Source organism: Lepidochelys olivacea, assembly GCF_965140295.1.
Source record: "Lepidochelys olivacea isolate rLepOli2 genome assembly, chromosome: 2".
NCBI classification, from domain to species: domain Eukaryota; kingdom Metazoa; phylum Chordata; order Testudines; family Cheloniidae; genus Lepidochelys; species Lepidochelys olivacea.
The window spans coordinates 259,942,282-259,969,664 of record NC_140412.1 but is presented as its reverse complement, the minus strand read 5'-3'; the positions used below and the strand labels follow the sequence as shown (position 1 = coordinate 259,969,664).

The following is a 27,383-nucleotide window of genomic DNA, read 5'->3' as shown; positions in this document are numbered from 1 at the left end:
AAAGTGAGTGTGCAACACATGCTACCGAAACCCCATCCCCCGAAATGCATTCTCAGTCTTGTTAAGGCCCAGCTGTTGCTAAATTCTTGTTCACATGCTCAACTTAAAGCATGTGAGTGGCCCTTTTGATGTCATTGGAGCGACTCAGCGTGGTTGAAGTTAGGCATGATCAGGGCCTTAATCACGCTCATGCACTCTTGATGATATTGTTTAGTTAGTTCGTTATGATTTGTACTGGGCTAGCACCCAGGAAGAGAAAGGATCAGGGATTCAGTATGCTACTCACAAAGATAGTCTTTGCCCCAGAACTTTATGGTCTGGGCCACAGAGCTGACTACACTGACTCTACTTTATGGTCTGAGAGGCAGCAGGTGGACAAAGTGGACAGGCAGGTGGGGAGGATGAGGTAAGAGCGAAGAGTTTACCAGAAAAAAATGGAAGTCTCCGCACATTGTTTGTTTCTTGTGTTAATGTGGGTGCTTGCTTTCTCCGTCTTCCCCACCGCACTACAATTCCAGGCATACCCACTCATGCTTTCTCTCTCTACAGATCCTTGCATCAACCTGTCATTCGGTACGCATCCTTTCTTAACAGGATGTGTTTTGAAAATAGAGAGGGGAGAAGTCTCACTATTTTATGTTTTTGTCAGTGCGTCGGACAGCCCCAGTCGTGGACCAGGACCCCTCTGTGCTAGGCGCTGTACAAACAGAACAAAGACATTCCCTGACCAGAAGAGCTTGCAATCTAAGTATAAGAGTATGTCTACATTTAAATTGCTACACTGGCACAGCTGTGCAACTGTAGCACTTTAGTGTAGACACTATATATGCTGCTGGGAGGGGTTCTCCCATCAGTGTAGGTAATCTACCAGACTGAGAGGCGGTAGCTAGGTCAATGGAAGAATTCTTCCATTGACCTAGTATTGTCTACACTGGGGGGTTAGGTCAGAATAGCTGCGTCTCTCAGGAGTGCAGATTTTTTCAAATCCCGGAGACACATAGCTATGCCCATGTAAGTTCCAGTTTAGACCAGCCCAGAGACAATCAACAGGTGGATACAGGCTGGCAGACAGAAGAGCACAAGGAAAATGAGATGACACTGGTGGGCATCATAGGGAGTGGTCTTAGCACCCCAGCTGTCTAACTAACCATTGTCGGGTTTTTTGTTGTAGGCATCTTGGGAAAGGAGTTTTAAGGAGGATTTTAAGGCAGAAATGAGGTGGCTTTGTGGATGATTCTGGGGAGCTCCTCCCAAGCCTGAGACATAGCATGGGAGAAAGCACAAAGATGTTTGTTTGAAGGTTTAACAAGTGAGCATTGAAGGCTGGCATTGTTGCTGATCAGAGGCAGGAATCAATGTTTCAGTAGCATGTGAGAAGTGATAGGTAGCTTGGGATAGGCTGTGGAGGGCCTCAAAAATAAAGGCAAGTAGCTTGTGTTTGTTCAACTGATTCTTTAATTTGTTTGAATTATTTCCATTGGCCAGCAATTCAAATGGCTTTGCATTTTGTACTTTCCTTGGTAGTTTTCATATAGAATCATAGACACGTTTCACTGGAAGGGATCTCAAGAAGTCCACCCCCTAGCTGAAGCAGGATTAATGCAAATGTGCTACTGACACATGCCACAATTAACCAAAGACAAACAATGAAGATTTGTGGTGGGCATTGTATAATAACTCACATCTTTGCCCCTTTCCCCCATTAGGAGCATCAGATGCCTTCGAAATATTATCCACTGGAACCTGATCACCACGTTCATACTGAGGAATGTGATGTGGTTCCTGCTTCAGATGATTGATCATAACATACATGAAAGCAATGAGGTATGTGATGTGGCTATGGTATCCACTTGTCATGGGTATAGGTAAAAATCTGAATTATTTATTTACATGTATAAAAATACTACAGAGGGTAGTATCCATATGCTCTCTGCACCCTTAAAATAACTTTAAAAAGATTGAGTGCATAAAAAATAGGTGTTGATTAGATAAATATTCATATCTTTCCACTGTTGGTTACTTTGCATGTTCAGTAACTTCATATAGTGCATTATGGTCTAAGGGAATGTAATACAATCTAGTGCATTGAAAACAGATTATGGAGACCAGTATACCCTGTCCATCTGTATATCCCATTATATCGAAGCATTGATGCCTCTAATGAGTAAACTGGTTTTGTATTTACTCCTGTGTCTTTAGCAAATTATCTCATACCCTGGCTCATGCAAAAATCTGCATTAAATTCAGACATTGTCATGACCGTAAGTGATGTGACATTTATCAGCTTGGTCATTCGGGGCCTGATTCTCCTCTCATGACTGACTTTGAGAAAGACTTTAACCATTGGAATCAATGGGATGATTGCAGAGTTAGGAGTCATTCAATGTGAACAAGAGTAGGAGTATTGAGCCCTTGAATGATAATAATGTGTAGCTCTTTTATGGGGATTTTCATCAAAGTGCTTTATAAAGGAGGTTGGTATTCTCCCCATGTTACAGTAAGGCTTGGAATACTGGAAAAGTTCTGGAATCCTGGAAGAAAAATAATGTGCCAATATTTAAAAAGAGTAAACAGGATGACCCAGGGAATTATAGGCTTGTCAGTCTGATGGGGATCCCAGGCAAGATCATGGAGCAGCTGATGTGGGACCTGATTAATATAGAATGAAAGGAGGGCAATATTATTGATGCCAGTCAACATCTATTTGATGAGACTACAAGTTTGGTTGATAAAGGTAACAGTGTCGGTGTGATATACTTAGACTGCTGGAAAGCACTTCACTGGATACTTCTGACATTTTGATTAAAAAAACTAGAAAGATAAAATTAACATGGCACACATTAAATGGATTAAAAACTAGCTAAATGATAGGCCTCAAAACATAATTATAAATGGGGAATCATCATCAAACAGGTGTATTTCTAGTGGGGTCCCACAGGGGTCAGTTCTTGGTTCTATGCCATTTAAATTTTTTATGAATGATCTGGAAGAAAACATAAAATAAAGTTTGCAGATGACATAAAAATTGGGGGACACGATAAAAACGAAGAGGACTGGTCACTGATAGAGAGTGATCTGGATCACTTGATAAGCTGGGCTCATGCAAACAATGTGGGTGAATATACACATCTCAGAAGAAAGAATGTAGGCCATACTTACAGGATGAGGGACTCTATCCTGGGAAGCAGTGACAATGAAAAAGTTCTGGGGGTCATAGAGGATAATCAGCTGAACATGAGCTCCCAGGGTGATGCTGTGGCCAAAAGAGAAAATGAAATTCTTGGATTCATAAAGAGGGGAGTATCAAGTGGGAGTAGAGAGGTTATTTTACCTCTTTATTTGGCACTGGTGGGACCACTGCTGGAATCCTGTGTGCAGTTTTGGGGCCCACAAATCAAGAAGGATGTTGATATATTGGAGATGGTTCAAAGAAGAGACACACAAATGATTAAAAGATTAGAAACCATACTTTTATAGTAGTAAACTCAAACAACTCAATCTATTTAACTTAACGAAGAGGGTTAAAGGGTGAGTTGATTACCGTCTATAACTCCAACATGGGGAACAAATGTTTAATAATATCTTCAATCTAGCAGAGAAAGGTATCATACAATCCAATGGCTGGAAGTTAAAGTGAGACAAATTCAGGTTGGAACTAAGATGTACATTTTTAATGGTGAGAGTAATTAACCATTGGAACAACTTACGAACAGTTGTGATGGATTCTTTTTTTAGACAATTTTTAAATCAAGATTGGATGTTTTTCTAAAAGATTTGCTCTAGGAATTATTTTGGGGCCGTTCTCTGTGCTGTGTTAGACAGGAGGTCAGACTCAGTGATCACAGTGGTCCCTTCTGTTTTTGGAATTTGAATTTTGACTTCATGGGAGTAGAGTTCGTCCAGTGCTGAGTGATTTAAAAACAACAAATCACCCAGGGTTTAAAATGCACTCGTATATTTTTGTTCCAGCCCTGGTGTCGGTGTATTACAACGATCTACAATTATTTTGTGGTGACCAATTTTTTCTGGATGTTTGTGGAAGGCTGCTATTTACACACTGCGATAGTGATGACTTACTCCACAGATAAGCTGAGGAAATGGGTCTTCCTCTTCATAGGATGGTGTAAGTGCCGTGTGCTTTAAAACTACTGTACTATATGACTGTCAGTGTTAAAGAAGTGATATAACCAAGATTCACACACACAAAAATCCGGGAAGAGTGATATTTTTGTCATTCAGATCTCACCCCATTTAACAAATGCAAATATCAGAGCAGGTTGAGTTAAATGTTTATATTTAAATATACTTTAATGACACAGCTCAACACGGGCCAATGAGTGAAAGGTTATGGCTGAGGTCCGCATCTTTCACTTGGATCATTGTGATTTTATTCCCAACCGTGGCTAAGGTTAAGGCAGGAGCATCAGGCGCTATGTGCATGACTCAGCAGTTTCAGGTTTCAGCAGTTCACAGTGGTGTTGCTTCAGGTTGATCAACCGTCCCTAAATTGTCTCTTCAGTGTGTATTTGTTTAACATCACAGTGGGCTCAGCATTGGAGGAAACAGGAGACATTGTCCCTGACCTTACGGGCTGTTAAGGTTTCTTCCCCACTCTGAACTTTAGGGTACAGATGTGGGGACCTGCATGAAAAACCCCCTAAGCTTATTCTTATCAGCTTAGGTTAAAACTTCCCCAAGGCACAGATTTCTTTCTTGCCTTGGGAACCAGCTTAGTTAAAACCCTGATACGCTGCCACCACCAAGTGATTTAAACAAAGAACAGGGAAAGAGCCCACTTGGAGACGTCTTCCCCCAAATATTCCCCCAAGCCCTACACCCCCTTTCCTGGGGAAGGCTTGATAATAATATCCTCACCAATTGGTATAGGTGAACACAGACCCAAACCCTAGGATCTTAAGAACAATGAAAAATTAATCAGGTTCTTAAAAGAATTTTATTTAAAGAAAAAGGTAAAAGAATCACCTCTGTAAAATCAGGATGGTAAATACTTTACAGGGTAATTAGATTTAAAACATAGAGAATCCCTTTAGGCAAAACCTTAAGTTACAAAAAGACACAAAAACAGGAATACACATTTCCTTCAGCAGAGCGAATTTTACAAGCGAAAAAAACAAAAGAAAATTTAACATATTTTCTAGCTAGATTACTTACTAACTTTACAGGAGCTGGGAGGCTTGTATCCTTGATCTGTTCCTGGCAAAGGTATTAGACAGACAGACAAAAGCCTTTTCTCCCCGCCTCCAGATTTAAAAGAATCTTGTCCCCTCATTGGCCATTTTGGTCAGGTGCCAGCGAGGTTACCTTAGCTTCTTAACCCTTTACAGGTGAAAGGATTTTGCCTCTGGCCAGGAGGGATTTTATAGCATTGTATACAGAAAGGTAGTTACCCTTCCCTTTATATTTACAACACAGGCCCTTACAGCCTTAAGACAGACACAACAAATCAGACACAAGGAAAAACATTTCAGCATGGAGTTAATTGGGCCTCTTTCCATGCAGGAACAATGTTGCAGCTGCATTTGAGGTCACTTAGGGGCTAGATTGTCTTTCTAAAACACAGCCTTTAATAAAGGGAGGCATGTGCCTGTGCAACCCCAGGAGATGAACGGGGAAGGAAATGTGGCTCCTGGCTTGTTCCCAGGAATTAGTAATCTACGGGTGTCCTAATTAAATTACTACCCGCAGCTCAGCTGTGCTGGCCAGCGCATGAGGTGGCCTGGCCACTGCCAGTTCTCCTACCCACCCATACCGCTGATCAAGCAGTACCCTGACCGCTTTGTGACCAGATCACAGGTCCAAGTAGCTTGCCTGGTCCATGACTGTAGTCCTGAGACATCTTGGTCTCTGACTGTAACTGCACAAGTGCCACATATTGAGCACACCCTTCCTCTCACCCTTTTAGATCCTTTCCTGTGCCAGTCACTCTGCCCTACTTTCTGCTTCGCCTCTGGCAAATCTCACATCCAGTTCTCTGATCTCCACGGTTCTCTGATCTTTGGCCAGGAATAGAGAAAGGTCCTTATCCAGCAACAAGGGCATGTACGCTTCCATCCCATCCCATCCCCATGACGACGGAAAACACGATGTCTTCTTGAGTCATTGAACAAGGAGAATCTGTCTTCGCAGGAGGGCAGGGCAGATCCCCAGAATCACAGCCCAAAGCATAGTTTGATCTTTACGTGTGTACTTTAATCCCATCCCTGCTGGCCTCCACTGCAGAGTCTACGCTACGATGTCTCTCTACATTGGCCCCAGTCTACTGAAATGTCAGGATTTTGAAGGTCAATGTGGAGCTATAGACCTCAATTCAGCAAAGCACATAAGCATGTACCTGAATCCCATTCACTTCAATGGGAATTAAGAACATGCTTTGCCTTGGAAAGGCTGACCTGGAGTGCAGTGCAAAGCTGACCTGGTAGCGAGCACACTGGGTGGCCCTGGAGATGCCTTTTTGCCTGATTTACCAGAGATGTTTGACAACACTGAGAGAGGCCCATTTGAAAGCAATGTAAAATCGGGTTGGAAAATGCTCCTGATTCTACTCTCTCTTACACGGTGACTCCAGAGTTCACTCTCCGGAATCTCAGGGAGCATGGACACATGAGGTGAGTGGGAGTGAGAAGAGAGCTAGTCCCAGCATGACATTACTGTGGTCCAGCCATGTTTTTGGGCTGGGTTCTGAGTTGCTCCCACTAAGTGCTGGGTTCAGCTGAGGATAAGAAGGGTCACAAATCAGCTGCTTGCTCCTCTGATATTGCAGCTCTTTTGGTCCCCTCCCTGTCCCGCATAGGTCAGAGGAGCCGCAGAGCTGCTGTAAACTGTGCCAGCTCCTCCAAGAATCTTTCCTTGAACCAAGGGGTCACTGGAGCACAGGATGCTTCAGCTACGTTCCCTTTTCCCTGGGAACCTGCTTTGGGAGGGGAGTGGCACAGAGCTGACTACACTGACTCTACACCTCCTTGGAATTCCCTCTATGTGATGGGAATTCTCCACCAGCCAGCTACTCAGCAGCTTATGCCAAGGGACTGGCACAAAATAACATTGTGAGGACGAGGATCTGGCCCACTGAGTAGGAGTGAAAGCAGAGGCAACAGCATGGCAGGGACAGGAAGCTTACAGATGTACCAGCCACATGCAAGGAGATTAAATTCCCAGTGAGCAATGGTGCATCTGCCTTAATGCATTCCAGGTTAGTGGGAGAAAGATATGCAAATCAAACACGTGGGCTTAATGGGATTTCAGAATCATTTATTTTAAAAAAACCACCAACAGGACACATGGTGTGTTGGAGGTCATGGAACACACCAGTGGAGCTGGGAGAAATTGCATTCTTCAGAGACTGCCAGAATAACATCTGAACTGGTCAAGAGTTAAACCTCGAGAGAATTCCTCCACATTGCCCTCCACCTTGGGATGGTTAATTTCAGAACTTCCCACCCAATCCATATGGTGCAGCAGAACCATAAGGAGACTGCAGCCTGGTAATACAACTCAGATAATAAACCCCCCAGAAAGCTCAACCTGCCTTTAAGGTATTGTGCGGAATGAAGAAAATGGTTTGTGATTCATCCAGAATCTACGGCTATTTCTTAAGTAGCTTTTTAATTTTTCTGTAATTGTTTTAATAATCTGCCTCTTATAGAACAATGGCACTAAAGCTGTGAAAAGATCTCGTCTTGTTAGGACTTCTATTTCTTTTACATAAAACTAGTTAGCAGATGTATGAGGTCTATAGCCCATGGCCAAAGGCAAGTGTCAACGTCATTTCTTATACTCCCCGCCCCCAACACACACACATTGACTGACAGTGTTCTGTGTGTGAATTGTGACTTTTGATCTTTTTTTTTTTTTTTAGGTATTCCTTGCCCAATCATTGTTGCCTGGGCCATTGGCAAGCTCTATTATGAAAATGAACAGTAAGTAATGTTAACGATTTTATTTATGTGGGTCTACATAAACAAGATACCAGACAGCATAGACATATCCAATGCCGGAAGAAATTGTGCTAAAAGTTACATAGACTATGGAGATGAAAACTAACAGATATGGCTGTCTCATTCCCATTGATCTTCAGAACTGACAACTTCAAAAAGTTCCAAGCTCAGCTTGAGTGAACACCCCAAAGTTCAAAGGCTTATCTAAAACTCCTGGACCAAATCCCCAAATCCTTCCTGAACAGCTTTTATTCAGGCAAAACTCCTTCAGTGGGACTGGGTTAAAAATTACTGAGTGAAGGATTTGGCCTCTTGAGATCACAGAACTGGGTTGTAAAGCTTCCAAGAACAGTCATCGTAGTATTGCAAGCGGCCCACATACTGGCTTTGATCCCGCGCAGCGCAGGTGTTCTACATATAAGGACAAGGTAAAATGTGACGGGCAGAGCATGAAACACAAGGGAATCTGATTTTACATTGAGAGCAATTGTACAGAGCCGCCAAGTAGCAGGAATAATTCGGCTGCATTAACAAATAGGGATCATGCTTAAGCTCCTTGTCCTCACAGACACACCCATTCCCTGCCCATGCTCCATTCCTTTTTGCTCCGTATGCTAGCAAATAAGGCAGTGGCCACACAAGGGGGTTTCATTAGTATCACTAGGCATGGAGGATGATACGTAATGCTTAGCCTTTCTTGCACCCCGATATAGCTAGCTTCCATTCACATTTGCACTGGCGTACAATAACCTTGCGCAACCTGCTATGCCCCATGAACAGACTTTTGAGATCAGTGCCAAATGATTTCATATTGGGCAAGACCACAAAGCATCCAGTCATCTGCCCACCCTACTAGTATCCAGAAATGCTTATGAGCTGGAGCGTGAAATATTTTGTAATGTCAGGCACTCATCAGAGAGGCCGAGGATATGTGAACTTCTGCACTCTATCAGAGACTGAGATATCAGGTGCACCACAGGTGCTGTTCTCCAGAAGATCTTACCCATACAATCATACCAATACAATAAAGCTCATAGAAATGAATAGCTGATAAGGGAATAAAGCTGTTCTATTCTTCACATTTATATTAATGTTATACACAGGATAAGACTTAGCATACCTTAATGAACTAAAACAAAAGCAAGAGATGAATTGTTTGCCAGTGGTTTGCTGATTGCTATAAATATGCACGCATTTTCTAGGACATTATATTTGTTTAATCAGGTGGTATATCTAATAACGCCTACTAAACAGAAAAATTAAAGCACAGATCAAAACGTTTTTTAATCAAAAATCTACTTAACTCTAAGTCCTTCTGGATGAGTCAGCCCAAATGTCCGGACTAAATTCTGTTCGTGACGGCTCGAGAAGTCTTTCCATGTGCCGAAAAGATACAGAAATAATGGCTGAAATGTGAACTACATAAATCTGTGCCAATGTAAGGCTAAGAGTAAAACTTGATTCTTGTTTCTGAGAAACTAAGTGGAATCAGCTCTGCCAAACCAAGCTGACTCTTATGATCACATGGGATGTGCTCAGCCTATTCAGACATGGAGAAATAACATGTGACTTCTCCCATGTGATCTAACCTAGCAAACCACATTCAGATGTGAACTACAGAACAAACAGCAGCCTCCAAAAATATTCAGATGGGGGGGGGGAATCTCCAAAAGTGCATATGGACTGTTCAAAGTCAAGGACAAAATGTGACCATATTGCTGTTAGTTTGGGTAAGCAATTTGAAATACAACCAAGGCAGACTGGAAGTACTTTTGTAGTTCAAGCTGTATAGCTCTAAAGATGACAAAATCAAGAAGATTGCAGCCACAAGGAAGAACAGATATGCTTAAATAATGAATGATTCCATAAAACCAAATGAAAAGCGCCTGATTTCACCTGCATTAGCGCCTTTGATCAATATAGGGAAAAATCTAATTTAGGATTATTGAGAACATCTTGTCCAGTGGTTAGCTCTGTGGTAGAATCTGGCTACCCTCGAGAAGAGAAGTACTTTATGCATCATGTAAAAACAATCAACAAGTGATGAAGAGCTACTTCTGTAGCAATTTCAGAGATGGACAATCTGGAAGGATAAAAGCAGTAATAAAAGTCTCATTAACAATGATGAAAGGACAGTGATATTTGAGTTATGTAAAGTCCTATCAGGGAAGCATGGGGGAATATTGATTAGTATTATTCAGTGTGCAGGTGTTCCAATTTCTTTCATCCTAACGAGATCTACTTCAATGGCTTGTCCTCCCCGACATTGAAAAAGCTTTTGTTTGTTCTTGGAGGAGGCTGGAAGGAGGCGGGGAATGCATATGTTGTTTTAGCAGTTTTTTCATGGCTCTCCACTACAGATATAATTGCCATACACACCCTATCGAAAAACCCAAATCAACAAAATAATAACTTTCCTGGGATTAGGAGGTGAAGGTTCCAGGGTGGGTTGTTTGTTTGTTGTAAAAAAAAGCTACATGGCTTTCATTTCAGGATTGGGGCCTTAGTTTGGATTTAAAGGTGAAAATTAATGTAGATAAAGGAAGAAAGTCTAGGTCACTGAATTATATCAGTTGCATTGCTACATGCGACCTGATATCTACTTAATTATAAATTCTTTAGGGCAGGGATTGTCTTTTTGTTCTGTATTTTCACAGCACCTATCACAGAGAGGTCCTGGTCCGTGACTGGGGCTCCTAGATACTACCTTGGTGTAGATAATGCTTTTATTTTATGAAATATGAATTCTACACTAGAATAGATGTATTGGTTCCAAAGAACTGGACCAGTTGCATCAACAATAACTTCTTCCCCCAAAATCTCAGGGCATTAGCTGCTGGCTCTCCACAGGCTGCTCCTTGGTCTTTGAGTTCCTTCATATGCCTCAGTCAAACTCATTATTAATCCCACTGGGATTCCTTAATTAGCACAGCCTGCTTTCCAAAAGGTCCTTTCTGGAAGGTCTCAGACAGTTCAGTTCTTTTTCCTTGGTAGGTTCCCCAAACTCCTCCAGGTCCTGGCAGCTTCACTCTTATGTTTCCTTTCCTTGATATATCCCACAATACCCTTCTCTGTCCCCACACTGCTCCAGCAAGTCATTCTTTTTCTCTTCCATGTCATTTTTGAGGAGAGTGGAAGGTTTCACTTCCAGTTGGATAATAATTTGGGCAGCAAGAAACAGCTCTTTCCAATTGCTTCTCTCAGTGTCAAATTTTGGAAATGTTTTTGCAAGTAGTTACCAAGTTGCACAAAGCTATATTGTGTGCAACCAGGAATAACATTTTAATAACTTATCAGACAACTTAGTGCAAATGATTCAAAATGATCTCATTCAATCTGATTTTATTATGGATATCAAGCTGAGAAAAGGCAAGTAATTGTAGGACAGCATGAATTCTGGCGTTTGAGAACTATCTCACCTGTTACATTTTGTAATGTTTCTCTAATAAGAAAATGTTCTTCTCGATGGGTGCCACGAATGCTGTGCCATCGACAAATATATTCTCTTAGCCTAGGAGTCATTAGCAGGCCTCCCCCATATTAGAGAAGATTTTTTTTGCCACTGCAGTTCTTAAAGTAATTCTGCTTGAACCATGCTTTCCTTCAAACCCAGTCATTTGTCTCATTTGCCTGTTATTTCTTTCTTGTGTCCTAGACTATGAGCTCCTCAGGGTAGAATCATAGAACCACAGGGTTAGAAGGGACCACAAGGGCCATCTAGTCTAACTCCGTGCCAAGAAGCATTGTAGAGATTGTTATTTACTATATGACTGTTGTACTATATGATTGGGGCCCCAACCTGGATCTGTCTCTGTCATCTAGATTGGAAACTCCTTGTGGGCTGGGAATGTCTTTATTTTCATGTCTTGGGTAGCACCAAGCACATTCTCTGTGCTTTACATATAATCAGATGTTGCAATGCACCATGGCCATACACCAATTGACAATGTGGCCATCTATGAAATCACTATAGCAAAAGGGAATAGAAGTCATAACTCTGAACTCCAAAAAGAACACATCACTTGACCTGGCTTACAAACTCCTGTTACCCATGTAGGAGACCTTAAAGGGCTTGTACCATATTGAGGTCAGGGTTCAAGATGTCATATCCTCTTGTACGTTAGTCACTGGAAACAGGAACTGGGCTACTTGGATTCCATCCACTAAAAGGTATACACAAAAGCCAGAACATGGCAGTATGAAAGCACAGGTTTAGTTTGCCATGTATCAGAGAAAGAAATGAGTTGTTCGTCGTTAACATCGGATTGGAAGTGAGCTCCTGGGTCATTGAGACCAGTCCCTTGCTATCTAAGGCAATCCTGTCACATAATCATATAACAGAAATGATGACAAAATAAAACCCCTGCAACAACTCTGCAGTACGTGACTCTGGTTTACTGAACTTCTGTTAACTCCCTTTGCCTTTTAACAGAAGTTCAGTGAATTTCCCTGGGATTATATTGGATGAGAATGCTTGTCAGACCAGCTAGCTTTAAATGAGTATCTCTTTGTTGCGCTCTGTAGTTGGAAACCTTGCCTGTTCAAGGCCCATGGGATGGATTCCCTGTTGACACACACAAACAGGGTTTGGAAAAGTCTCCCTGTGGATTTAGAGGCCTTTGCATAAACAGACTTTCCTTGAATCATTTGTGAGCACTGCATTAGAGAGTTCAGGGGGCAGGAGGTTTCATTAAAAGGAAGAGCCCTCTTTCTGACATAGCGGGTTACAATTTGCAGCATAAGTTCTGCATCTGCATTAAGGATGCTCATCCTCCTGTATAGCTGATCTCGAAACATTCTCATGTTTCCAGGCAAATGTTTATAGGGTTGGCAGCTAGAAACTGAGTGGGAACATGACTTGGCTACACTCAGCAAAAACTGGGGCTTGGATCTGTGTCCAATGAAAGCTTTGAAAGGAGAAAAGTGGCTCAATTGCATGTTGGCTGTGTAATTAAACACAAAAGCATTTCAGGGGTATAAGTGAATAACTCCCTAAGGTGTACATAATCTGAATATGAGATATGCATTAAGATTTGTAAACCGTAGTTTTTCTCTTACAGATGCTGGTTTGGAAAGGAACCCGGGAAGTACATAGATTACATATATCAAGGCCCAGTGATCCTCGTCCTTCTGGTAAGACTGTGCGTGGGACTCAGAGGATGGCTATTGGCAATAGTGAAATGATCTTATAGGCACCTGCTGTCTTCCATGTGTAATTAACTAAAACAAAACAACACGTGAACAAAACCTGGGGAAAAGATCTGAGGGTTTCAGAAGAGAGCTCTGAAGGCAGTTGCATTAGGTAACGTGCTGTGAGCTGGCACCTGATTGGTTAATGAAGAGCCCAATGTAGTGTTAACAGGCTAGTTTGTTGCTGCCTTACAGTGCTTCCTACCGGCAGACCTTTAGCTGCTGTTAGCCTTGGTTTATGCAGCAGCTGGTGCAAACAGGGTTGAGTCCTGCCTGACAAAAATAGAACAATCTCTCCTCCCCTCCTCCACATACGCATGGGTCTAGGTGGCACTGGACGGGAAGGGGGCATAGCCAGGGTAACAGTGATGTGCAGTTTCATCACATCCCGGCTACACCTCCTGGGGTGGGGCTTCCGTGCGGCCCTCCATGGAAATTCCACCTGCCCTGTGCTGGGAGAAAATTCCGCTTTATGCACAGGTTGCCTGGATGGTTCCAAGAGATGCAGCTGGCACCTGCCTGTGCCAGCCATGATGAATCTAGCCTCTCGTTTGTGTCCATCAGTTAAATGCTAAGTTCTTGCATCTTCACGCTGGTGGCAGTTGTGGCTGTAATGAACCTATCCCCCAGGAGCTGGAATAAGCACTTAGAACTATGTGACTGGTCACGTGTGGGCACCGTGTGCTGCTTAAGCCACACCACAGTGTAGATGATGAAGGTCAGTATATTGCTGTTAAGATTGGAGGGTATGTCTACATTCCAGTCATAGGGTGTGATCGCAGCTCGGGTAGACATACCTGAGCTAGGTTTGATCTAGCTAGTTCGGGTACCAACAGCAGTGAAGTTGCAGCAGGCTGTTTCAGCATGGGTTAGCTGCCAGAGTAACTACCCAGGGTTCCAAGCAGGCTTGTACAACCTATGCTAAACTTCATGCTGCCATGGCTTCACTGCTACCTGTACCTGAACTAGCTAGTTTTAAGCTCGCTTGACCGTCAGTCACCCCCCTTATTTCCTTGATTGCAGTGTGGCGTTCCCTGAGGGGCAAAGAATATCAGAAATTCTCTCCAGTCGTCTCTGGACACCCATTAATATGTTTTTATACTCAATAAAGTATCAATTAATCTCCCTGAAATGACTTCCTCTAACTCAGGTGGCTGTCCATGTCCTGTTCAGGTTTCCTCACGTTATTTATGCAAACAGTGTACACATTATATTTCCCACTTAGTTGTAACTGGGGTATCAACACACTGTAGACACATTGGGCCAGAGTTTCTAAGGAGCGCACCTTTAGAGCTGCTCCGAAATTTTTAGTTTAAACGGTTTTTAACAAAAAATGCTGGTTTGGGGGAAATCGAAACTTTCAAAACTGTGTCCATTTAGACAACATTTTGTTTTAAAAAAATGAAATGAAACACTCCATTAATGTGAAAAGCATCCAATTTCAGTGTTTTCAAAATGGACCTTTTTGACTTATTGTTTTGAAACAAAATTCGTTGTTTTTATATAAAAAGTCAAGTTTTGATAAAAAGTCAAAATAAAGAACTAAATGTTTTCAGAATTTGATCATGTGGAAAATAATGAAACTTTTGGTTTTGATCCATTCTTTGTTCCATTCCAGGATGCGAAAAATAGTTAAAATTGCAGCATTTCCTGTGAAAATCCAGTTCCTGCCAAGGTCTCTCAGCTCCCATTGAGACACTGAAACAAAGTAGCTAAGTTCTTTTGGAAAATGCCTTTTTTAAAAAACAAAGTTCTCCCTCCCCCTCCATTTGTTGTTGGCATTATAAATTTTTGATTTCTCATGACTTTTTTGAGTGTTTTAATAGAAATGTTTATCAACATTTTTACTTACCAAAACTCTGTTTTTTGTTAAATGGAAAATGTCAAAACTTAGCAGAAGTTGCTGCAAATGTTCAGTGCCTCAAAGCTCTCACTGCAACATTTGTGGCCATATTTTCCCATCCAGCATACCAAGCTCTTTTGAAAATCTGGCCGTAGAAGTCACAATGGGAGTTGCTAGCCGACTAGCAGTTTTGAGAACTTTTTCCAAATGTTCACATTTTTCCTTTACTGAAAACCAGCTTTCTGATTAATGAACAATTTTGATTAAAAATTTCTATAGGAGAAATAACACCCAAAATCACAAAAACTTGACAGACTTCCATACAGTAGAGCCCCCGTTTTATGAACTGATCGAGGAGTTCAATTTTATTAATTTCTCAGTGTTACGAACATCTCAAAATTATAGTAGATGCGGTGCTTAAGTTGCTGTATGGTGCACTGCATCACTTTCTCCTTGTCCTTCAGACCAGTGCAAAGCAATTTCCAATTCATGGAGGGCATCGGAATATGAAGGGATGTCAATTTGTTGTTCACTGACATCACTTTCGCTATGTAGTTTTTATTTTTACGTTTTTTTCATTCATCAGACTGGTGTTCGTAACATCACGCTTCTCCTGTCCAGTAATATCACTTTTCTTTTTTTTTGCAAATTATTTCCATTTAGAGAAGTCCATTTTTCAACAACAACAAAAAATTTTATTAGATAAATATCAACCTTCTCTAATTAGCATCTCTCAGGCAATGCAGAATAAGCTAATGTGTCTTTGTTGCTGAAGCATGGCACTGGACAAAGTGTTTTAAACTGAGACTGTGACATTTTATTATCTTTACTTTGACAGCATTTGTAAATGCTCAGAGGGGTCATGATCTTGCAGCTGACTATGTGCAGATGCACATCTTGGCCTGTGCAGAGCCCCTCTGAAGTTTGTCCACATGTAGTCAATTGTAGGATCAATGCCTTGGGCTTGTGACAATTAGAAGATTGACACCTCTTGTCTCCATCCCCTATATAAAATATATTTACTTGCCATTTGTAAAGCACTCTGAGATCCTCTGATGAAAGCAACTACATAAGTGCAGTCTATTTTGTTGCTATTGCGTATGGTTTGTTTAGTAGCCTTTGGCAAGTACAAAGTGGATAATTATAAAATGGCAGATGTAATAGGAAGTTTAAAATTGAGTTTTCAGCTGGTAATTAAGCAATTAAGTCATTAGTTATTCCACTGCATTTACAGATGTCTAATCAAGTGATAACTAAAGCTCACAAGTGTTGCGGTTTTTGTTTGTTTGTTTTTAGATAAGGGAGTGTAGTAGATCTCATATATTTGGACTTCAGTTAAGCATCTGACACAGTAGCACATGGGAAATTATTAGCTAAATTAGAGAAGATGGGGGTCAGTACAAGAACTGTAAGGTGGAGAAGGCGCTGGCTAAAGGGAAGATTGGCAATGGGTTGTGGTGAAAGGTGAATTGTAGGGCTCCAGGGAGGTTATTAGTGAAGTTGAAGGATCATTCTTGAGACCAATGTTGTTCAATATTTTTATTAACGACCTTGGCACAAAAAGTAGGAGTATTGCTGATGATACCATGGTGGAAAGTGTCATCAATACAGAGGAAGATAGGAATGTTCTACAGGAAGATCTGGATGGCCTTGAAGGTTGAAGTGACAGAAACTGGATGAAATTTAGTAGCCCAAAGTCATGCACTTAGGGTCTAATAATAAAAATTTCTGCTACAAGGTGGGGGTTTATCTGTTGAAAGTCACAGAGGAGGAGACACAGAGGGTGTGTGGACTGATCACAAGATGACTATGAGCCACTAATGTAGTGTGGCTGTGAAAAAGGCAAATGCAATCCTAGAATGTATCAGGCAAGAAGAGAGAGGGGGAAGTATTAATGCCATTGTGCACGGCACTGGTAAGACCTCATTTGGATTGTTGTGTGGCATTCTGGTCACCCATGTTCAAGAAAGATGAATTCACACTGGAAAAGGTTCAGAGAAGAACTACTAGGATGAGCAGAGGAATGGTGGGCCTATTTTATGAACGGAGACTGGAAAAGCTTGGCTTGTTTAGCGGGGGTGTAGAGCTAGTTAAGCTAAAAGACAATATTGGCACAAAACCAAGTGCGCCAAACTGGCAATGAACAAATTCAGGCTGGAAATTGGAAGGTTTCTAACCAGCAGAGAGTGAGGTTCTGGAACAGCCTCCCAATAGGAGCTCTGGGGGGCAAACAACTTAATTAATTTTGAGAGAGCTGGACAAATTCATGGGTGCGACTGTATGATGGGATTGCTTGTGGTGGTAGGGGGAGGGCTCAACAAGCCTGGGATTCTTTTAAGGTTTGTTTTATGTTCCTAAAAGCTCATGCTTCAGGATTTCAGCTGGCCACCTGCAGGGATCAGGGGATTTCCCCCTCCCCCCACATGTATTCTTTTTCTTATTTTCTTTTTAATCTCCTTCCTCTGAAGCATGGGAGATGGCCACAGCTGGAGTTGAGACACTGAGTGAGGTAGGCTGGAACTCTGAGATGGTACTGAACATTCTCACTCTCAGGTGTTTGGCTCGCTGGTTCTTGCTCACATGTTCAGGGTCTAACTGATCACCATATGTGAGGTCAGGAAGGAATTTTCTCCCAGGTCAGATTGGCAGTGACCCTGGGGTTGGTTGGTTGGTTGGTTGGTTAGTTGATTTGTTTTTGTGCCTTCCTCTGCAGCATGTGGGTGTGGGTCACTTGCCAGGATTAACTGGGTATAGCTCACTTAATTATTTCCCTGCTATTGCAGTGGCCTTAGGCACTGGTGCACCTCGGACCCTCCTATTTCCTGCCTGTGGTACGTAATAGTCTAGTCTCCTGTGGACTGTGATACTTTGGTCTAATTTAGGTTGTCGGGTTTAGTGTGCAGGTACCGTGTGGTGGTGGTGGCCTGTGACATACAGGAGGTCAGACTAAACTATCTGGTGGTTCCTTCTGGTGTTACACTCTGGCTCAATCTTAACTGAGTATAAACCTCTCCAACACCATGGATTTTTATACCATCTCCCTGGGGCTTTTTGGCACAATTATATGCTTGATGTAAAAACAAATCATAAGTGTTTGGGAGGCAGCGTGGTTGTGTGGATAGCACACTGCTCTGGGAGTCTGGAGACCTAAGTTCCTACTTCTTTTGCTGACTTTAGGGCAAGTCACTTCATCTCTTTGTGACCCAGTTTCTTCTTCTGTGATGAAGCTTGTCCTCCTTCATAAATTGCTCTGTGGTCGACAGAGGAAAAGTGCCATAAAAGAACTAAAGATATTATTACGATTTAACGTTACGTTTCTGACTTTTCCATGCTCATTTGATTGACTGTTAGCAAGTTGCTCTCCCACATACGCTGCACCCTGCTGCAAACACGAAACCTGGGATGGTCAAGTAGAGCTCAAAATAGCAGGTTCTTCTACGAGGAGGCTCCCTGTGGGTGCTCCACTTTAGGTGAATCTGCGCCCCTGCTCTTGTAATCGGACATTTTTAGTAGCAGTGTCTCATTGGTTTGCCCATGCGCTGTCCCTGTCCCGCGCTACCTCGGGGAGTTACATAGTGCTGTGAGACCAGTCCTCTCTCAGGTCCTTCTCTACCACCCTCAGCTTGAACGGAGCAATTGGCAGCACCTCTTTATCTTTAGTCTAGCTTTAACTTTAGAGAATTCATTAGTTAATTAATAGTTAACTACCCTATCTCTTCCCCATTTATCTATTTCTTTAAAAAAATTCTTATGAATTTAAGTTTCAGTTATTAGGATACTCCTTAGTGCAGTATAGTTACCCTCCCTCATGGAAGAAACCCTATTCTAAGAGGCATGCTTGGCTCCCTGGATTTTAACCGTTGCCTCACTTGCCGGTCATCACTTCCCGTTTCTGACAGGCATTCACAGTGTGTTCACTACCTTGGTGAGACACACACACCCAAAAGTACTCCCACTGCCACAATCTGAAGACCCGTGCCAGGAAAGCAAGGGGCCTACAGCTAAAACTCCTCATGGTGGAGAAGTCTCTGCGCCCGGTGTCCAATTTGGGATCACGAACCGCTCCTGGATAACGGTCTCCAATGGCGGCATCTGACAGAGGTTCCCCATCACTCTCTGAGGAAGAAGCACTCCTCCAAAACGGTGACAAAGAAACAGGCTCCGACCTCCTCTTCTTGGAACCTGTCAAAAAGAGATGTTCCCCGACCTGTCAGACCCCATCAGAACCGACCGTACTGAGACTGTCCACCTCTGAGGTAGCAAGACCATCCTGCATCACGGGTACCGTGCGAGCCAAAGACCATAAGCAGGTTGGCTCGGAAAAAGGCACAAAATGGAAACCTAGCATCCCTGCTTCGGTATTGCCTGAGCCACTCAAACATGCAGCACCGATCAGCTTGTCAGCACTACAATCTACGGCGCCACCTTCTGCCTCTATAGCGCATAGCGCATGGCCCTTGGCACCAGCAACCACGGTAAAGGCACTGCCAATAACACCCTCCTCTGTATCAGTGCTCTCGGTACCACAGCAATTTCTCCAACATAAAGACTTTTTAGTCTCCTTGGCACTGGAATCTCCACTCCCCAGTACTGACCTCACTCCAGCATGCTCGGTACCGTGCCAACTTACCACACCACCCAGATCAGCTCATCCTTTATCCAACGACGAGGAGGAGGAGGATGAAGGGGAAATCTACTTCTCCCATCACTTCTCACCTATCCACACAACTACCAGACCAGGTCCACTAAAGCAACATGAATGCCATCCCAGACCTGAAACTCAAGAATGGTACTGACACCCATGGATGCTTTCCCCCAGTGACCTTATTGGGACCGATGGGCAGCATATTGCCAACACTATCCTAAATTTCCCAATCCACACAGGGAGAGGTTGAGACATTCTCCATCCCCCTCTGTACCTGGACCCTCTGAACCTCCAGAAGAGGCAGTCGAGGAACTGGAGGAGACTTTGGATCAGGAAGTCATGCCAGCTGCCAATTTTCCATCTTCCTCTCCAGAAGAAGCTATCACATCCTCACCATCATTGGAGATTCTGCTGGAAGAGGTTGCTGAGTCCTAGCATAAGTTGTTGGACATCTTCCAGACTTCAATCTCTGCCATTGCCCTCCCAATAAACGAGGCCCTTATGGACCGAGTCGAGACCATCTGGCAGACCCCAGCAACAATTCCGCCCACCTGCAAAAGAGTGGATAAAAAATACTATGTCCCTTCCAAGGGGATGAAATTTCTATTTTCACACCCTATGCCAAACTCTCTGGTGGTAGAGGCTGTGAATGAGCAGGGCAGACAACACCATTCCAGATCCACCCCATATGACAAGCGCTGGAAGAGATTAGACCTTTTTGGTCATAAAGCTTTTTCTTCAGCAACCTACAGTTCAGGATTGCACACTATGAAGAATTTATGGCCAAATACAATCAGTCCAATTACTCAGAAAACTCTGACTTTACTGAACACATACCTGAGGACAAAAAGGAACAATTTAAAGCTTTCATATCCAAGGGTCAACTCCTAGCTCGCATAGCTTTACAAGCTTCATTGAACTTCACAGTCATGGCAGCACGCTCCGTTGCCACAGCCATAGTAATGTGAGAAGCTTCCTGGCTCCACCTCTTGGGTTTCCCCAAAGATGTACAATCAACTGTCGAGAACCTCCTGTTCGAAGGCCTCCAGCTGTTTGCAGCCAAAACATATGAATCCCTTCACACATTGATGGACTCCAGGGTGACTCTGAGATCCTTGGGCATATACATGCCTACACAAAACAACAAACAGGGGAAGGATTACTTGATGGAAGGATCTAGATCTGTGCCTTACACCCAACCTCATAGGCAATATGACCTGCAGAGGCAGAGACCTGCAAGACGGAGAACACTCCTTTCTCAGCCCTCGACATCTCAACAACCTCCATCTAAACAACAGGGTCGAGACATGACACATTTCCTACTTTTTCTACTGCTGGACCCATCCAACACCATCCGTCCATTTGGAGACCATCTGACTCCATTCCACCCAGTGTGGTGAAATATCACATCACACAGATGGGTATTAGAAATCATCGAGATTGACTATTCCATCCAATTTATCTCTGTCCCTCTTCAGGGACCTTTCTCATGAACACCTACTGCGACAGGAGGTAAACCATCCCAAACACCTAGGTGCAAAACCAGCACAACACAAAGGGAAGCGTTTATACTCCCATTATATTCTAACCCGGAAAAAAATGGGAGATGGAGGACCATTCTTGACTTAAGAAGACTCAACAAATTTGTGAAGACCCAGCAATTCAGGATGGTCAGTCTAACAATGATAATTCCAGCCCTAGAACAAGGGGACTGGTTCTCAGCTCTCAACCTCCAGGATACGTATTTCCACATAATGATACATCCCTCACTCAGGAGGTTTCTCAGATTTGTTCTGGGAACAGATCATCTCCAGTACAAAGTACTCACTTTCGGCTTATATACGGCTCCACGGGTATTCTCAAAAGTCCTTGCGGTTGTGGCAGCTCACCTCCACAAATAAGCAGTTATAATAGTCCCCTATCGGGATGATTGCTTACTCAAAGCCTCAACTAGAGAAGAGGCATTCGAAGCTACACAAAAATCCCCTGTGCAGAGACTAGAGTTCATCAGGACTACCTGAACGCTTTGGAAGCTACAGCCTCTCTGCCCCAGCACAGATTCACCACTTTTGTCAACCTAATCACTACAACACAAGCCAGCCCACAGACACGTCGCTTAAAATAAAGCATTGTCTCTTGTTTTTCATGTGGTTTTCCCTGAACTCCATCCAACAAAGGTGGTCACCCCAAGTGTAAAAGGGCTGTAAATTGCCTGTGGAATTCCCTATGCAGCAGAGAGTGAGTGGAATAGCCCCTCGCATCTATCAGCATATTGGGGCATAGCCAGGGAAGTGGGGATGCAGCTAGACTGCCTACTCTTGTTGCCATAATAGTCCCTTGGTGTCCATTGCAGCTGGCTGAAATTTAGAACAGCCCTGAGACTGCTCTAAACTGAGCCAGAGGCCAGCCTTGCCACCATCCAGACCATGAATCTGGGAAGCGCCACGCTAGATAGCGCTTGGGTATTCCTGCAAATTGGGCTCTTCTCATTGGCCTGTATTAGAGCTCTAATTAAGGCCCAGGTGAATACAAGACTAATTTCATTGTATAGCTGAGAAAGTTTGATACATTTTAGGAAATTAGGTGAGAAAAACTCGCCATCTTTGTTAATTACATAAAAGGCCACAGCTGCACCTTCGTTTGCTCAAGATATGAGGGTGCGTTGTCTTGGAACTTAAAATATATTTCTTAACATGCTTGCTAAAATATTCCTCTGATTGCAAAGTTGTGATTTTTGTTTCTATTCCCAGTTGAGTCACAGAATCATAGAATATTAGGGTTGGAAGAGACCTCAGGAGGTCATCTAGTCTAATCCCCTGCTCAAAGCAGGACCAACACCAACTAAATCATCCCAGCCAAGGCTCTGTCAAGTCTGACCTTAAAAACCTCTAAGGAAGGAGATTCCACCACCTCCATAGGTAACCCATTCCAGTGCTTCACCACCCTCCTAGTGAAATAGTTTTTCCTAATATCCAACCTAGACCTCCCCAACTGCAACCTGAGACCATTGCTCCTTGTTCTGTCATCTGCCACCACTGAGAACAGCTGAGCTCCATCCTCTTTGGAACTCCCCTTTAGGTAGTTGATGCTATCAAATCCCCCTTCACTCTTCTCTTCTGCAGACTAAATAAGCCCAGTTCCCTCAGCCTCTCCTCGTAAGTCATGTGCCCCAGACCCTAATCATTTTCATAGCCCTGTGCTGGACTCTCTCCAATTTTTCCACATCCCTTCTGTAGTAGGGGAACCAAAACTGGACACAGTACTCCAGGTGTGTCCTCACCAGTGCTGAATAGAGGGGAATAACCACTTCCCTCGATCTGCTGGCAATGCTCCTACTAATGCAGCCCAATATGCCATTGGCCTTCTTGGCAACAAGGGCACACTGCTGACTCATATCCAACTTCTCATCCACTGTAATCCCCAGGTCCTTTTCTGCAGAACTGCTGCTTAGCTACTCAGTCCCCAGCCTATAGGGGTGCATGGGATTCTTCCTGCCTAAGTGCAGGCCTCTGCACTTGTCCTAGTTGAACCTCATCAGATTTCTTTTGGCCCAATCCTCCAATTTATCTAGGTCACTCTGGACCCTATCCCTACCCTCCAGTGTATCTACCTCTCCCCCCAGCTTAGTGTCATCTGCAAACTTGCTGAGGATGCAATCCATCCCATCATCCAATTAATAAAGATGTTGAACAAAACTGGCCCCAGGACCAACCCCTGGGGCATTCCACTTGATACTGGCTGCCAACTAGACATCGAGCTGTTGATCACTACCCGTTGACCCGACAATCAAGCCAGCTTTCTATCTATCTACCTTATAGTCCATTCATCCAATCCATACTTCTTTAACTTGCTGGCAAGAATACTGTGGGAGACCATATCAAAAGCTTTGCTTAAAGTCAAGATATATCACGTCCGCTACTTTCCCCATATCATATGAGTCTTTCTCATAAAACATGTAGCCATAAATTGTGCTAGAGCAACTAAATATACTGTCATTATATGATGTATATTGAAGTCAATTCAAGCAAATCACAGCTCAAACATAATTTATCACTGCACCTTTAAAGGGCCATTGTGAGAAGTGCTGGATTGACAGCACTGAAGATTGAAGTCCTTCATCTAAGTGGGTGCTGTACAAGTAATGGTAGGAGAAGCTTCCTTAGCAATGTGCTGGAGTGCCTTTGCCCTGATATAGATAGGGATGAAAGCATGGCTCAGTCTCCATGCCTATTCAGTCTTGTCTTTGTGTGTGATGTGGATGCCTGGCCCTCTAAAAATGTAAGAGAGACCACAGTAAAGTTGTGCACAGACCACCATTAATCTGTGTGACAGCTTTCAGTCATTACTGATGAGCGGTGGATTGGAAACACAGGTTAATGGTGGTCTGTGCACAACTTTACTGTGGTCTCTCTTCCATTTTTAGGGGGCCAAACATCCACATCACACACAAAGACATGTCCACAGATAAGCCCTAAAACCCATTTTCAAAAGAGATGTAGGCACTTCGGCTCCTAAGACATGTCTACACTACAGCTGGTACACCAGCCCCGCTATGGCACTGCAGTGATGCTGCTGTAATGCCATAGTGTAGACGCTTCTGACATCAATGGAAGGGGCTTTTCTGTCTGTTAGGAGGCTTATTCCTTCACCCACTCACTTCTCTGGTCCTTCTCGCATGAACAGAGAGCAACAATTCCTGAAGTCCAAAGGTGCAAACAATTCGATGTTTATTGGGGTGAACTTCCAGCAAGCATGATTCCAGTTTCCTTCCTTAGTACCCTCCTTCCCAGCTCTGACACCACAGAGCCTTACACCTGTGTCCCTGTTCCCATTCCTGCCCTTAGCCAAACATGATTCCAATTTCCTTACCCCCATGCCCTGTTCCCATTTCCCCCACCCGCATGCGCACCTCCACCCCCCTACTTCCTGATTGACTGCAGACTATATAGTAAAACTTGAGTTCTGCTTTGCTATACCTTAACCAATCACGTTCCTGAAATTTAACTAACCAATCCTAACATATTGTAACATGATTATGTAACCAATTATATCCCACCACCTTAATTAGTTTACACCCACCAAAATTAATTATACAGCAGACAGAAACAATCACAGAACCAGACAGAGATTATACAGACAAACAATAGCAAAGTGGGAACTATAATGACAAAACAATACAGAAGTGAGGATTTCACATCCCAGCTATTGATAAGTGAGTTCTTGCCAGACAGGATGCTATCAAACTAAGTTTCCTTTTACATTTTCTAGGCACTTCCCTTTCTCTGGAGATGATAGGCACTATCAGGACAGGATTGTATTCCTAAGAGCCCAATAGCACCTTCTTTCAATGTGACTAGTTTGGAATGTGAGGATGTGACCGTTCGCTTCCCAGCTTATGGCTGCCTCTGTTGCTTAGCCAAAGGCCTTAGCCTAAGAACTGGGCCTCAGACTGTCACAGTAAGAGAAGGACGTTACACTGGCAGACAGTGATTTTGATTCTTTCTTTTATACCTCTATAACTAGACAAGTGATAAGAATACACCTAAATTCTTAGAGTATAGGCCTTTATAGACAGACCTGAATATCTATATCCTAACACTGTCGTTGTAGCTAATCCATCTCTGAGAGGCAGTAGCTAGGTCTACCGAAGAATGCAGGCCGCATCTACGTTGGGGCTAAGGTCAACCTAATTATAGCATTTGGTGCAAAATTTTTCACGGCCCCATGTGATGTAGCGAGATCTGTCTAATTTTTAAGTGTAGACTAAGCCAAGGTCATGTTGAAAGTCAATGGGATTTAGGCTCCTAACTCATTTTGGGTACATCTACACTGCAATAAAAGACCTGCAGCATGGTCAGCTGACTCAGGCTCATAGGCTGTGGGGCTAAAATTTGCAGTGTAGACATTCAGGCTTGGGTTGCAGCCTGGCCTCTAGGACCCTGTGAGGTGGGAGGATCTCAGAGACCAGGCTCCAACCTGAGCCTGAACATCTACACTGCAAGTTTTAGTCCTGCAGCTCAAACCCTGTGAGCCCAAGTCCATTGACCTGGATTTTGAGACTTGGTGCCGGCGGTTTTTTTTACTGCAGTACAGACATAACCTTAGGCATTCTGAAATTTTTGTACCCTTTGGACCTGATCCACCATTGTCCTGTACCATATGCAATCAATCACACCTGTACAAAATGAGTGCAAAGGGGGTATGCAAATTGCTACCATTCTGATTTTGGATTTACCTTTACTGGTGTAAATGTCTGCAGGGCAATAGAGAATAAAGCCATCTGAGTCTTGTTACTAGTCCCCAGACCTATCCCGAGACAATGATATTTGATCCTTGAGTCTCAAGGCACTATGGTTCTGAATGGTTTCAGAGTAGCAGCCATGTTAGTCTGTATTCGCAAAAAGAAAAGGAGTACTAGGTTGTAGATCCTTGATCAACTAAAACCTCTCCAACGCATCATCAAGGATCTACAACCTATCCTGAAGGACAACCCATCACTCTCACAGATCTTGAGAGACAGGCCAATACTTGCTTACAGACAGCCCCCCAACCTGAAGCAAATACTCACCAGCACCCACACACCACACAACAGAACCACTAACCCAGGAACCTATCCTTGCAACAAAGCCCGTTGCCAACTGTGTCCACATATCTATTCAGGGGACACCATCATAGGGCCTAATCACATCAGCCACAGTATCAGAGGCTCATTCACCTGCACATCTATCAATGTGATATATGCCATCATGTGCCAGCAATGCCCCTCTGCCATGTACATTGGTCAAACTGGACAGTCTCTACGTAAAAGAATAAATGGACACAAATCAGACGTCAAGAATTATAACATTCAAAAACCAGTTGGAGAACACTTCAGTCTCTTTGGTCACTCGATTACAGACCTAAAAGTTGCAATTCTTCAACAAAAAACCTTCAAAAACAGACTCCAAGGAGAGACTGCTGAATTGGAATTAATTTGCAAACTGGATACAATTAACTTCGGCTTGAATAGAGACTGGGAGTGGATGGGTCATTACACAAAGTTAAACTATTTCCCCTTGTTTATTCCTCACCCCCACCCCCACCCCCCCGCCACTGTTCCTCAGACGTTCTTGTCAACTGCTGGAAATGGTCCACCTTGATTATCACTACAAAAGGTTCTGCCTTTCCCCCCCTCCCCCCCGCTCTCCTGCTGGTAATAGCTCATCTTAAGTGATCACTCTCGTTACAGTGTGTATGGTAACACCCATTGTTTCGTGTTCTCTATGTATATAAATCTCCCCACTGTATTTTCCACTGAATGCGTCCGATGAAGTGAGCTGTAGCTCACGAAAGCTTATGCTCAAAAACATTTGTTAGTCTCTAAGGTGCCACAAGTACTCCTTTCCTTTTTATGGTTCTGAATGGTGCACGAATCATGCTTGTTTAAATGCTTTTTTTGTAGTTTTGGAAGCAATAGAAATGTTGTCATAAATTAAAATTTGAAAGATGGGGTCCAGATTACTCTTTGTTAGCTGCTTTTTGTTTGGATCTCAAAGCCAAAGGAACCCGTGAATATAAAATGCACATCCTGTATCCTGTGCCCCATAGCCTATCTCTTCATCTAGTAAATTATGAGAGAGAAATTGTTGTTCATCATTTTTTATATTTCTTCTTTGTCCCTTGATGCATCCCAGTCCTGGCAAAATATCAAAAGAGACGCAGCCCTGCAAAAAGTGTTTGATACTCTGAAATGCAATTTCTTGTGGTGCTG

At 43.2% G+C, this 27,383-nt stretch overlaps 1 protein-coding gene across 2 annotated transcripts in view; it reads left to right on the top strand.

Moving 5' to 3' along the window:
• CRHR2 (corticotropin releasing hormone receptor 2) overlaps positions 1-27,383 on the top strand; it is a 246,267-nt gene that overhangs the window by 169,071 nt on the left and 49,813 nt on the right. For both annotated transcript variants that reach the window (XM_084618204.1, XM_084618205.1), the window contains 4 exons: positions 1,707-1,824; positions 3,970-4,123; positions 7,877-7,937; positions 13,016-13,088. In XM_084618204.1, the coding sequence (XP_084474330.1) occupies positions 1,707-1,824; positions 3,970-4,123; positions 7,877-7,937; positions 13,016-13,088 (406 nt within the window). The remainder of the gene's footprint in view (positions 1-1,706; positions 1,825-3,969; positions 4,124-7,876; positions 7,938-13,015; positions 13,089-27,383) is intronic.